This window comes from Pristis pectinata, chromosome 17 (assembly GCF_009764475.1).
Source record: "Pristis pectinata isolate sPriPec2 chromosome 17, sPriPec2.1.pri, whole genome shotgun sequence".
NCBI classification, from domain to species: domain Eukaryota; kingdom Metazoa; phylum Chordata; class Chondrichthyes; order Rhinopristiformes; family Pristidae; genus Pristis; species Pristis pectinata.
In genome coordinates, this window is record NC_067421.1 from 10,320,238 (window position 1) to 10,334,470 (window position 14,233).

Sequence of the window (14,233 nt, forward strand, 5' to 3'; positions counted from 1 at the left end):
GTGCAGGTCAAAAGCAGCATACTTAAAAGACAAAGCAAAATAGAAAGAGCTTACATGCAGAATTCTTTATCTGGTATAAATATTTCAACTCAAGATTCAGGACAGTTCAAGAAGGAAAAGTCAAGGAAGACATGGATACCTGCCACCGGCTGTTTCTCCAATCCAGTCTATTAACATTATACACGTCATAGATTGAGCAACTACTCCTCCAGGTCACCTGGTATTCGACTGTCATGAGTAAACCATGCTAAACATGTTGCTACAAATTGGTTAGCACCCAGACTGTTTAGTACTTCCTTCTTTTTTAAATAAAAACTCATTTTCAGGATCTGGGCATTACAGGCAAAACCAGCACTTATTGCCCAGCCTTAACTGCCCTAGAGAGATTGGTGGTGAATTGCCTTCTTGAACCCCTGCAGTTCATCTGAAGATACCCCCATAGTGCTGGTCTAAGATTTTGGGAAGTCAGATAGAGGTAGGACATAGACAATAACTGGTGGGGCACTGAGGAATGTTGATGAACAGAGAGACCTAGGGATCCAAGTCCATAGTTCCCTAAAAGTGGCAACACAGGTGGATAAGGTGGTGAAGGTGGCATATGAGGGCAAGCATGCCATAGGTCAAGGCAAAGAATGCGTTCCTTTGGGACGTTAGGTTGCAACTTTGCAAAACACTGTTTAGGCCGCACTTGAAGTCTATAAGACTATGAGAGGCATAAATAGGATAGTCAATTTTTCCCCCCATGGTAGGGGTATCAAAAATAGGGGACATAGTTTTAAGATGAGAGGTAGGAGATTTAAAGGGGCTCTCAGAGGTAAGTTTTTTTTAAAACACAGAGTGGTTGATATCTGGAACATGCTGCCAGAGGAAGGGTGGAATCAGATACAATTACTATGTTTAAAAGGCAATTAGAAAGATATTTAAATAGGCGGGGCATAGAAGGATATGGTCCTATTGTGGGCAAACGGGATGAGTGCAGATGGGTAAGAAGTGCGGCATGGGCATGGTGAGCCAAAGGGCCCGTTTCTGTGCTGTACAACTCTCTTTGGATCCAGTGATGATGAAGGACCAGTAACATATTTTCAAGTCAGGATGGTGAGCAGTTTGGAGGGAAACATGCAGGTGCTGGTACTCCAATGCAACTGCTGTCTTCTCCTTGGCTGCAGAAGCCACAATTTGGGAGGTGCTGTTGGATTAGCTTAGCCGAACATCTGCGAATTTATAGATGCCACTGTGCACCAGGGGACTAGGGAATGAATGCATATGGTCATTGATGGTGTGTGAATCAAGCATTTCTTGGGAGTCACTGGTGCTGCCCTCATCCAGGCAAGTAGAGAGGACGTCAGGAGAGCATTCCATCATGCTCGTGAAATGCCTTGTAGATGGTGGAAAGGCTTTGGGTGTTCAAAGGCAAGTGAGTCACTACATGATATCCAGCCTTTGACCTACTCTTGCAGCCATGGTACTTATGTGGCTGGTCCAGTTAAGGTTTGGTTCAGAGAAACAAAGGACAGCAGATACTGGAATCTAGATGAAAAACATGATGCTAGAGGAACTCAGCAGGCCAGGCAGCATCCGCGGAGTAAAGCAGGCAATGTTTCAGGTCAGGAGCCTTCTTCAGGACTGAAGATAGGAAAAGGGGGAAGCTCAATATATAGGAGGGAAAAGCAAAGCAGTGATAGGTGGCCAAAAGAGGGGAGGCGGGGTGGGCACAAGGTGGTGATAGGTAGATGCAGGTAAGAGATAGTGATAGGCAGGTGTGGGGGAGGAGGGGAGAGCAGATCCACCGGGGGATGGGTCAAAGGTAAGGAGAAAAAAAAGGGGGTGGGGGTAGAAAAAAGATAAGCAAGTAAAGGGAAGAAAAAAAGAGGCATGGTTGGGGGTAGGTGTAGTGGGGGTTGTGGGGATTACAATAGTGAGAGAATTCAATGTTCATGCCATTAGGCTGCAAGGTTCCAGGACGGAAAATGAGGTGCTGTTCCTCCAGTTTGCCCTTGGACTTCTGGCAGTGGAGGAGGCTGAGGATTAATATATCTGTGATGGAGTGGGAGGGGGAGTTGAATTGACTGGCAATGGGGAGATGCAGATCGCTGTTACAGACAGAGTGCAGGTGTTCTGCGAAATGGTCACCTGGTCTGCATTTGGTCTCGCCAACATAGAGGAGGCCACACTTGGAGTACTGAATGCAGATGATATTAAGGGAGGTGCAGGTAAATCTCTGTCCCATCTGAAAGGACTGTTTGGGCCCCTGCATGGAGGTGGTGTAGGGGCAGGTGTTGCACCTGTGGCGGGGGCAGTGGAAAGTTCCCAGGGTGGGAGTGGAATGGGATGGGGGGGGGGGGGGGGGGGGTGGTGGTGGTGGTAAGAGGAGGGGAAGGAGTGAACACAAGGTTTGGTTAAGTGCTGACCCCCAGGATATCAATGGTGGGGGACTCAGTGATGGCGACACAGTTGAAGGTCAAAGATAAGTGATTAGACTTTCCCTCGTTGCAGATAGTCATTGCCTGGCACTTTCGTTCCAGAAAATGTTACTTGCCATTACTCAGCCCATGCCTGAATGTTGTCTAGGTCTTGCTGCATGCAGACGTGGACTGTTTCATTTGCTGAACAGTTACAAATGGAACATTTTCCGTCATCAGCAAACGTCCCCATTTCTGACCTTATGATGAAAGGAAGGCCATTGATGAAGTAGCAGAAGTTAGATGGGCCTAGGACACTGCCCAGAAGAACTCCTGCACTGATGTCCTATGGCTGGACAATTGACCTCTGACCAAAACCATCTTCTTTTGTGCAATGTATGATTCTAACCATGACGGCGCTTTCCCTTTGATGCCCGCTAGCTCCAGTTTCACAAGGGCGTCTTGATGCCACACTCAGTTTCCCTTCAGCTCTTCAGTCCACGGCAGCTCCATCACTTTGCTGAATTGTAAACAATGTGTATTTTATTGCACCTTTCATAACCTACAGCCCCAAGTACTTCACAGTCAATGAACGATTTCTGAAGTGTGATCACTGCTAAGATGCAGGGAGCATAGGACTAATGTGCACTTAGTAAGGACCCAGAAACAGCACTACAAGAGATAAAAGAGATAACCTGTTTCGGTGATAATGACTGGGTGTAAATATTGGCCTGGACACATGGGAGGATGAAAATAGCACCGTAAATTCCTCCTCAAAGAAAAACAGACCTTGGTTGAACATGTCATTTGGATAAAAGTGGTAGGACAAAGATATAGTGTCAAATACTGCCAAGAACAGGTGGCCTTCCTCTTCGATCCCGTTTGGGCAAAGACAAAAAGCAAGTTATGCGAAATGGTACAGGACATAATTGGCATTGGAAAATTATGATTACTCCCCCCCACATGAATGAGAAGTTTGTAAAACAAATTACAGGGCAAAAGATCAGACTTTGAATTTATGATTAGAACAGGCAATTAACAGGAGGCATATGTTTACACGCTGCACTTATGTTACGCAGGTCCAATTTTCCTAAAATGGTTCAGAGTATTGCGTTAATATGAAATCTAAATTCTAAATTAATTGAAGCCATGTTAAAGTGCAGTTTCAAATCTCTCACTTTTAGGTTGGTGTGCTAACAAAATGTGGCCATCGAAAAGAGCTCAAAAGATTTTTGTAAAATAAAAAGATAAAACCCTTCTTATGCACAAAAATATTGCAGGTACTAAAGGAGCAGAAGAAAGCACCATTTGTAATGAAACATTTGAGAGAATTTCAGTGAATCACAAAGAGCAATGATTAATATATATTAAAATAAAATTCTGCTTCAGGTCCCATAACTGATGGTCTCTCTGGTACCAGCTGTAAACCATCCCTGCAATATTCAAACCTGTGACCCAAAAACATCAATCGTATTTATTTAAATTTCAATCCTCAAGAGGCTGCCTCTCATCCATTACCTTTCGAATGTCCTCCAAGCTCTCTCCGTTCAGCATATTCGGCACTTTGGGGGCCATCAGCTCCCTGGACCCTAATGCATTTTTCTGCTCCTGTAATTGCTTCTGCTGCTGTTGGTACTTCAGCATCTCTGGGTTCTCAATGATAGTGGTGGACAGTTGCTGCTCTGTTGTGATTGCTAAGCTTTTGCCATAAGTCTTCTGGTGAATCATGTTCTGTAAGGCAAGAGGAAAAATAATAAAAGATTTGGGTCACCAAGCAGGTGAAGAGTTATAATTTGCCTTAAAGGGAAATGTTTAATATTCCAATAATCAAATTTATTTCTGCTCCCAGTGAGTTATGTTCACTCAACAACAAGAAGCAACCTTAAGTAGGCAAGCGCAACATCAACGTGCACTGAAAGATTTCTGTTCTTTTATGAAAACTGTAGCAGTGCTAACTCAAACTTAATTTTACAGTTTGCATTGAAATGGATGAAGACCAAACAATGTGTAACGTTTGAATACTAAATCTTGCCCTCCCATAACTTTACTGGTTAAAATAAAAGGGTACTGTAAACAAGAATGTGTACGAGTTTGACTCCTGTAGTCCAGTACTATTGCTGAACCCCCCGCCCCCACTCAGATATTACAAGTAGGAAAACTGTTCAACTCCAAGCACATATTCCAGTAAAATATATAAAAGGTATTTGGTGTTATGTAGAAGCACGGCTTGGTATGGCAACTGCTCTGCTCAAGACCACAAGAAATTGCAGAGAGTTGTGAATGCAACCCAGGCTATCACAGAAACCAATCTCCTCTCCACTGACTCTGTCTACACTTCCCACTGTCTCGGGAAAGCAGCCAACATAATCAAGGTCAACCCCGGTCATTCTCTCTTCTCCCTCCTTCCACTGGGCAGAAGATACAAAAGCTTGAGAACACGTACCACCAGGCTCAAGGACAGCTTCTATCCCGCTGTTGTAACTCTTGAACAGACCTCTTATACAATAATGATAAACCCTTGATCTCTCAATCTACCTCATCATGGTCCTTGCACTTTATTTGTCTACCTGCACTGCACTTTCTCTGTAACTGTAACACAACATTCTGCATCGTTATTGTTTTCCTTTTGTACTACCTTGATGTAGCTATGTATGAAATTATCTGTCTGGATGGCATGCAAACAAAAGCTTCTCATTATATCTTAATACATATGACAACAATAAACCAATTACCAATACTGTTAACAAATCAGCCAGTGTAGTTCAGGCCACTTGTATAAAAGACAAAAAGTACAAAATCATTCAGTTCATGAAAAATTTAAAACACCCACTTCTCCAGATGGAATGTCACCTAATATGCATTTTACTAATTGCAGTATAGGCAGAGTTGAGCCACTCTGAATAAACTGCAGGAGTGTTGAGGGTTTCAGAGGTAGGTGGCTTGAATGATCCACAGTTTTAGCACATAATGTGAATGGTGGGCATTAGTGATTACTGCAGTATAAAACTGTATCTGTATGAAGCCTGTGGCACAGTTTGACTGCATTCATGTAAGCATTCAGTTTATTCTTCTCCTTCAGACATGGTTGACCAAGGCAGCACAGGATATGGATTGCTCGCGTGTAGCTCTGTAGACAATGATGCCCTATTCCAACTTGTCCAATAACAAATAACCCGGCACAAGGGTTCCCACTCACGTGGTACCCAAGATATCTACTCCTCACAGAACTCCAGTGATTCACCATCAAAGGACATCACTCAACAACTCAAGAGTACAAAGTCAAAAAATTTGTAACTTGGAAATCAGCAAACAAGTACTTTTGGAGAAATTTTATCTGAAAATCTTCCTTGTATATTGTCACTCCCAGAGAGAAGAAGCAAGTTGTAGTTAATTTCTTTTCATCTCCTACATTTCACTTTCTTATGTGATTGCCCCAGAACTTAAGAGAAACATTATTAGTTTGAGAACATTAGATCACAAATAGTCCTGGGATACCAATATCATATCCCTGCTTGAAGATTATTCTTTCTCTGTCGTATAATAACTTGACCAACCTCAAGCAATTTAGTAATTTGCATCCAATTGAGACTGCAGGTACATTGATGCGTTTGGTGGTGCTGTACTTCAATGCAGCTGGAGAACCAGCTTTCATTACCTTCTCCTCCTCAGTTAGTGGATCACCCAGTTCTTCCTGCGAGAAATCCAGAAATGCCACTGTTCCATCCATTGAGCACACCAGCAATCCCAATCCTGTTAAAGTCCTGGTGTAAAAAACACAAAAGACACATATACATATTTAACACCATCAAAGCCAACCCTTTGCTTACTAATTACCAACTAGCTGCGAACATCCCTTGTCAGTGCCAAATATCTGAAAAGTAAACACCCTTCCTATTGGGTCATCTTCAAATTAAGGAAAAATAAATCGATGGATGCAAATAAAGATGTTTTTATCAATTTGTATTTTCAGCGTAATGAGTACGAGTACCATGAGAAAAGAAATTGAAATGCATATACAAGCAGTGCTGGGGCAAGAAGAGCAGGAAATCTAGTGATAGCATTTCAGCACAGGGATTAAAAGGAATCAGTCAAGATGACAAAGAAGAAATAGAAAAGGGGAGTTGAAAGTAATCTAATGACAAAGACGATGCAAGGAAGTCATGAGTATGGGGAAATAGAATCTGAAATGTTAAAAATAGAGGGATAATAAAGGACAAAAAAAGTCTGTAGGAGCACTTCATTATTTTGTTACAAATCAATCAAGAAATAGTAGCCTTTAACAAAAGTAATGCAAAAGTCCTGGGAGTTTTAATTTTCATATAAACTGGATACATTGATGTGGGAAAAGTAGTTTAGAAAAGCAGTTCAAAGAATTTATTTGAAACAATTTCCTGGAGCAATACTCAATGGAGTTAAATAGGAAACAAATGATATTAATTTTTTCCTTGGGTAATGAGATTAGTAATTAGTAATACCAATTAATTAGTAATTGCATTGTAAGGGACCCTCTAGGAAAGGGCAACCATAGTATGATTGCATTCAAGAGTGGCATACTTTCAGACATCTGGAAGTAAAGTCTTAATCCTAAATAAATCTAACTACATAAGTACAAGGGGCAGGTTCATGGAGTTAAAGTGTAATATTGCTCTGAAACAGGCCCCTCAGCCCACCCAATCCACACTGACCCTCAAACACCCAGATACATTCAACTTCAGTTACACAAATCCTACCACTCATTCAAATGCAGATTGCACTGTGGAGTAACTGTTGCATTTTACTGGTTGGATTTGATAGAATAATAGAATTTTGAGGAATAGGAGGCAACTTTGCTGGTGAAAGTGATACCCAAGAACTCTTAAACTTGAACTATCAAGTTCATCCCACTCTCCTCCCTTACCCCATAACGATTTAAGATTTCTTTATCAGATCAGAACATAAGCGAGCAAGAAAACAGGAGCAGGAGTAGGTCACTCAACCCCTCAAGCCTTCTCTGCCATTCGATATGATCATGGCTGACCTGCCCCAGGCCTCATCGTCTCTTCTGTGCCAGTTTCCCTATAACTGCCAGTTCACTGATCTTTAGAGAAATATATCTACTTCCTCTTTAGAGACATCAAATGATCTACCTTTCACAGCACTCTGCGTTAGAAAATTCCAGAGATTCCATCACCACTCTTTATGAGAAGAGATTCCTAGGCACGGAAGTTTTAAATAACTGCCCCCTCATCTTGTTACAATGCCCCTCCTTTGAGTTTCTCCCACTAGCAGATTCATCAGGACATCTACCCTATCGTGCCCTCTGGGGATATTATATGTTTCATTCCTCTGAACTCCAAAGAATATAGATCTAATTTCTTTAGCTGCTTGAAGATAAGAAAGCCTCTCATCTCGGGAAATGGCTGAGTGAATTTCTTTTGGACTGCCTCTAATGCTGTACATCCCTTAGAGTCAGAGTCATATAAATAAGGTGATCATAACCGCACAGTACTGCAGGAGTCACCTCATCAACGCCTCTACAGTTGTGGCAATAATTCCCCATCTCTAATCTCCAACCCACTTGCAATAAACGATATTATGTCATTTGCCTTCTTAGCCACTTGCTGCAGTTGTCTGCCAACTTTTTGCGATTTGTGGACAAGAACACCTAGATCACTGCGTACTTCGCTCACCTGCGATTTCTTTCCATCTAGATAACAGTTTGTCTTTAGATTCTTTTTTCCAAAATGCGTGACTTTACACTTTCCCACATTAAACTGCACTTAGTTATCCCTTTAAAAAAAAATTCAAGGATTTTGCATCTCTTATTATTTCTGGCAGATAATGCCAGCTGCCAATAACCATCTGGGTAAAATGGTTATTGGCAGGTAGAGTTATCTGCCAGAAATAATAATTTCTACTAATCCCTAAAGGTTGACAAGAAACATATTTTCGAGGCAATGTTTAATGTGCCACATGCTGTGCACAGTCAAGACCAAATTGCTATCAGATGTACAAGAGCTTTGTCCACCTGAGAAAGAAAGCCAAGACAAAATAAGAATATGACAGGGAAGCAGCAAGACTTTCACAGTTAAATACTTAGCCAATAAAGATGGGAAAATTGGATCAAACTGATACAATGGTAGATAAGGTGCAAATTTTCAAAAAACCATTGTGAGATTTGAACTCATTTTTTGGTCCAAGTCTCTGAATTGCAATCACATTACTACGTGCTCAGAATGGAATTTTTTTTTATATTCATTCAAGGGATGGGGGCTTCACATGAGCCAGTATTTAATTGCCCATCCCTAGTTGCCCTTGAGAAGGTGGTGGTGAGCTGCCGCCTGGAACTGCTGCAGTCCTTGAGATGTGAGTGTACCCACAATGCTCTTATGGAGAGAGTTCCAGGACTTTGACCCAGCGATGGAGAAGGAATGGCAATGTATTTCTAAGTCAAGATGGCGTGTGGCTTGGTGGGCAACTTCCAAATGTGTCAATTGGAATAGCAGCTCATCCAGCAAGGAAAGAGAAACTGGACAAGGGAGAAATACACAACATAGCAGAGACACTAGCAAGAAATTGGTCATGGACAGAGGAGCATCCAAGCAAACAAAGGTGCTGCCACTACACCATTTCATCACCTCCAACAAACCTCCCATGAAACCGGAGCTAATACTCAGAACCAACGGGAAACCATGCAACCTATGGTGACTACATTCCAGAACCAAGGTCACTTGATGTGCAGAGACAACGCTTCCATTTCTGTACACTCAGACACCAAGCTCCGACACTGAAACACGCGGGAGGATGGTTTTACACTCAATATCTGCAAGACAAAGATCTTTACCAATCTGCTCCCAGTGCATCACACTGCCCTCCACCAATAAGGGTTCATAGTGAACTCTGGAAGACACAGACCACTTCCTATGTCTTGAAAGCAACCTCTCAGCAAAGGCAGACATCAATGATGAAATTCACCACCAATGCAGCACAGCCTTTGATCAATTGAGTAAAAGGGTATCTGAAGACCTCAGACCTAGCCAAAAAAAAATCATTGTCTACCAGGAACAGTGATCCCTACATCCCTCTATGCTTCTGAAATCTGGACTACCTACAGCAGACGTATCAAGGCACTGGAAAAATTTCACCAATGTTGTCTCCGTAAGATCCTGCAAATTCACTGGATGGATCAGTGCCCATTCCCTGGCCAATGTTTCCAGTATATTACCTTATGTAGAAGGCCATTCAGCCTGTGTCTATGCCAGCTGTCAGAGCATTATCATCAATCTTATTCACTCACCTATTTCCCTTAAACTACTCCCAACTCACATGTCTATCAGATTCTCCTTCCACCCACCTACACAAGGGGCAATTTATCGTTGCCAACCTACCAGCACATCTTTGGGATGTGGAAAGAAACCCTGCAGTCACAGGGAGAACATGCAAATTCCACACAGACTGCATTGGAGGTCAGAATTGAACCCAGGTTACTGGAACTGGGCAATAGCAGTGCTAACTATTGCACCACTGTGGCACCCTAGTTACTCTCAGCCAACTACACTGATCAAGCCATGCCCGACTCCTGAAACTGATACCATATTCTAAGATCTGTCATGGGAGGAGATTACCTAGTGGACAGCAGAAAAGGTTGAAGGATGTGCTCAAAGCTTTCCTGAAGAAGTGCAACATCCCCTTTAACTCCTGGGTGTCTCTGGCCAATGACCGATCAAAGTGGAAGAGAAGCATTCCGATGCCATTGAGAACCTCGAGGCCTTTCATCGAGAGCAGAAGTCCTGGATAAGCAATTGAAGGAGCACACAACCTCACAAGCTACCTACGTACCTCCTCCTGCCCCTTCTGTGGAAGAGCCTGTGGTTCCCATACTGACCTCATCAGCCACCTTGGAACCCACCAAACCAGAGCACAAGCAAGACGTCCTTGATCCGGAGGCATTGCTGAAGCAGAAGCAGTAGCAGAAGATGAAGAAATAATAAGATTCCATCAAGCAATTGACTGATTTTACCTCACTCTCTCATCACTTTTCCTAAGTCATTTTCCTCCTTACCAGCTAAGGAATACCAGCTGTAACTGAGGCACACCATATGGTTCCTGCCACAAAGATAATTATAGTGATGTGGAAAGGTGATCTGTTAAGATTCTAGCCCACGTGAGATCCATTCCAAATATTCACAAGGTATGACACTGAACAATCTACATCAAAGATTTTATGGCAGGTGGGTGTCAGTAACAAGACCAGCACTTATTTCCCATTCACAACTGCCGATTTGTCTTCGTGAAACACTGCAGTCATTCTAGAACCAACAACAATGCTGGAGTGATGATATACTCCAAGTCAGGACAGTGTGTCATTTGGATGGGAAGAGATTTGGTGGTGTTTCCATGCGTCTACTGCCCTTCTACCTCCTGGAATGGATACTGTATTCTGAGATCTGCCGTGGGAGGAGATTAACCTTTTCTGCTGTCCAATAGGTAAAGGATGTGTTGAAAGCTTTCTCAAAGAAGTGCAACATCCCCTTTGGCTCCTGGGTGTCTCTGGCCCATGACCGATCAAAGTGGAAGAGGAGCATTCAGATGCTATTGAAATCGCTCACTGCCAGCACAGCGTGGCTGTAGTGTGTACCATCTCTAAAATTCTCAGCAGTTACTTGTTAAGTAACTACTGAGCCTTTTAGTACACACTACAGCCACACTGTACTGGCAGTGAGGGGAGTAAATGTCTAGGTGGTGGATAAAGTGCCAGCCAAGTGCAATGCTTTCAATCAAGTGGTTTGGGAAAGCACAAGCGGGGCCAGTTTCTAATTTATTTCGCAATGATTCAAGAACAGGTCAGCTAACATTTACTCTTATCCAGCAGCAATGAAACATGCAAAAGAAAAATACATGATTGACTCCAAAATAAAATTGAAATCTTACAGAATGGTGTTTCCCCTAATTATTGAAGTAATTTCAATTCAATAAAATTTATATTGCAATAATATTGCTAATTTCTCTGATATAATCAAATGCAGCGTGAAATGGAGCAACATTACAGAGTAATCCAATGTGACCCTTACCAGGAGATATCCATGATTGATTTGTCAAATAATTCATGAATCACCACCAGGGGGCGTTTCAGGCAGGTAAGCTGTGGAAACAAAGCAACAGATGAACACACAAGCTGACTGCAGGATGGCGTTTCTTTCAGTTATGTAGACCAGTTAAGACTCTGGCAAAACAAATCAAAGCCAATGCCCAAGCACAAAGGAATTCAATTCCAATTGAATGTGAAAGCTAGGTTATAAGGAGTGCCTTAAAAAAGAGAGATAATAAGCCAGGGAGCATCGCGAGAACTCCAGGATTTGGGGCCTAGACAGGGGAAGACCAATTGCAGGATGAAGGAAGTGGGCCAACCCAGAGTTGGAGAAACACATAGTTCTTGGACTGCTATCAACTTGGAGACAGTCAAAACAAAAGTAAATATCAAAAGGTCTGAAGAAATTCAACAGAAGAGCGTTAGGGATCTGGGAGTAGATGTGACTGAGCAAGCATGGAGGCGATGAGTGAGCTGGTTAGGAATTGAGCAGCAATATTTTGAATGAGCCACACTTACAGGGGATCATCAAGAAAGCTGAACCTGGAGTTGACAAAAACATTGATGAAAATCTCCAGCAGCAGATAGGTAGAGCCCGTGGGGGTTACAGAGAAAGAAACAGACAGTCTCTACGACTAGGATGGAAAACTCAGTGTCGAATAAAACATCAACAGTCTGATTCAGCCTGCAGGGCTGTTGGGAACGGCAAGGGAAATGGGGTGCGAAGGGGTTGGAATCAATGGCCAAAGGACAGAGTTTATGATAGAGGCTCACATTAAGTACAATTGAAAGCAGCTTTGTGTAATCCAGGAGTACACATTGGACTAACATACAATGCTGCAGGTGCTCTAAATCTGAACTTAAAACAAAAACTGTAAGTAGTCAGCAATTTAGCCAATATCTATGGAGAAAGAAGTAGACATAATATTTCAAGTCAATTATCCCTTATCAGAGTTGCAAAATATCATGTTCAAAATGCTGAAAAATTATGTGTGGGCTGAGGGGGAGGGGGAAGAAAGCGAAAGGAGGGAGGACAGAAACAAAGCACATCTGCAATGGGATAAAAGTCAGTCGATCGTTCTTGATGGGTCATCCCAAGAGCAAGACACCTCGGTCTCGGGACTTACCCAAACTGAGAGGGACCGGTCTTTACTCCCCACCGCACAGCAACAGTAAGGACAGCTCGGCTTATTGGAACTTCCATTCCGTGGCTTCTTCTTGAAGATCTTCGGGTTAAATTTCTAAAGAAGGGAAAAGAAGAAAACTGTCAGCATCAGATGGAGCTTTACATCTGAAGTATAAAGAAGCTGCTAATTCACTCAGTCTTCTGATCAGCAGCATATCCAGACACATAGCAGGTTTTGAGTACACATCACTAGTAGATTTCAATGCTTTGTTTAACTCATGAAAGGATTGCAGTCAAATGTTGTAATTCACAGTTACAAATAAACGGGGAAACTTGGGCACTGATTAAAGTTTGCATAGTTCCATTATCTTCCACCATGATGTTGTTCATAACAAAAATTTATTCTGACTGGTTGCATCATGGTCTGGTATGGCAGAAGCTTCAGAGAGTAGTGGACTCGATACATCACTGGCACATACCTCCCCACCATCAGAAGCATCTACAGGAGGCGCTGCCTCAAGAAGGCAACTTCCATCATCAAAGATCCCCACCATCCAGGCCATGCCATCTTCTCACAGCTACCATCAGGCAGAAGTCCCACACCACCAGGTTCAAGAGCAGCTACTTCCCTTCAACCATTCAATTCTTGAGCCAACCTGCACAACCCTAATCACTAGCTCAGTATAGCAATGCTATGACCACTTTGCACTACAGTGGACTTTTTTTTTGTTTTAATTGTGTTCTTTCTTGTATAACTTATGTTTGATTTATTTATTTTTTTTCTTGTGAATGTTGTGTATCAGATGCTCTGTGCCTGTGATGCTGCTGCAAGTAAGTTTTTCATTGCACCTGTGCATACATGTACTTGTGCATATGACAACAAACTCAACTTTGACTTTTATCTTCACGCCCTTCTGTACTTGTCTTAATTACATGTAAAAACACATTGCTATTTATGACAAACATCCCCGATTCCCCAATGTTGTCCAGAACCAAGATGCTACAAACTGACCATGGCTCAGTGGTCACACCCTCGATTACAAGTCCGAAGCTTTAGGTTTCATCCCACGTCATGCACTTTAAAGCACATCCTCATTTATCACTCTGAGTAGCACTGTGGGAGTTCTGCAATATTTAATGCAAAATCTTTTGTTTAAATGTTAGACTATGCATGTAAAAGATCTCTTGGTGCATTTCCAAAGATCTCTTACATTCATAGATTACACCTTTTACATACAATATCCACTCACCTATTGAAGTGAAAACCACTGAGACTCAAAGACACACGGAGAAAAGTCAATCATATTCCAAAGTGATCATTAGGGATGTTTAAAGCATAGCCATTAGTCTATTATAGGAAATGCAGCAACCAAATGGTGTGCAGCAAGGCTGCACAAAAAACAAGGTGAGGATGATTGAGTGGCTTAGCGTTAATTATGTTGGTTGAGGAGCAAGACCCTCAAGTCTTTCTGGGTAAAAAAAAAAGTCAATGCCCCTTAAATTTCCCTATATTAAAATCCATTTGCCACACATTTGTCTATTTGCTTAATTTATTCATATCCCCATGCAAATTAATTAGGTCGCTTACAACATCATCTACCTTTGCAACATTATCAAACATGAATGTGTAGCTTTCCATTC

The 14,233-nt window shown here is 42.2% G+C and overlaps 1 protein-coding gene across 1 annotated transcript in view; it reads right to left on the reverse strand.

Moving 5' to 3' along the window:
- The window catches only part of LOC127579275 (protein HIRA), an 87,604-nt gene that overhangs the window by 40,165 nt on the left and 33,206 nt on the right, over positions 1–14,233 (reverse strand). Inside the window, exons 9-12 of the mRNA XM_052031955.1 lie at positions 12,594–12,707; positions 11,450–11,520; positions 6,055–6,160; positions 3,918–4,130 (exon numbers count right to left, since the gene is read on the reverse strand). Coding sequence (XP_051887915.1) covers positions 3,918–4,130; positions 6,055–6,160; positions 11,450–11,520; positions 12,594–12,707 — 504 coding nt within the window. The remainder of the gene's footprint in view (positions 1–3,917; positions 4,131–6,054; positions 6,161–11,449; positions 11,521–12,593; positions 12,708–14,233) is intronic.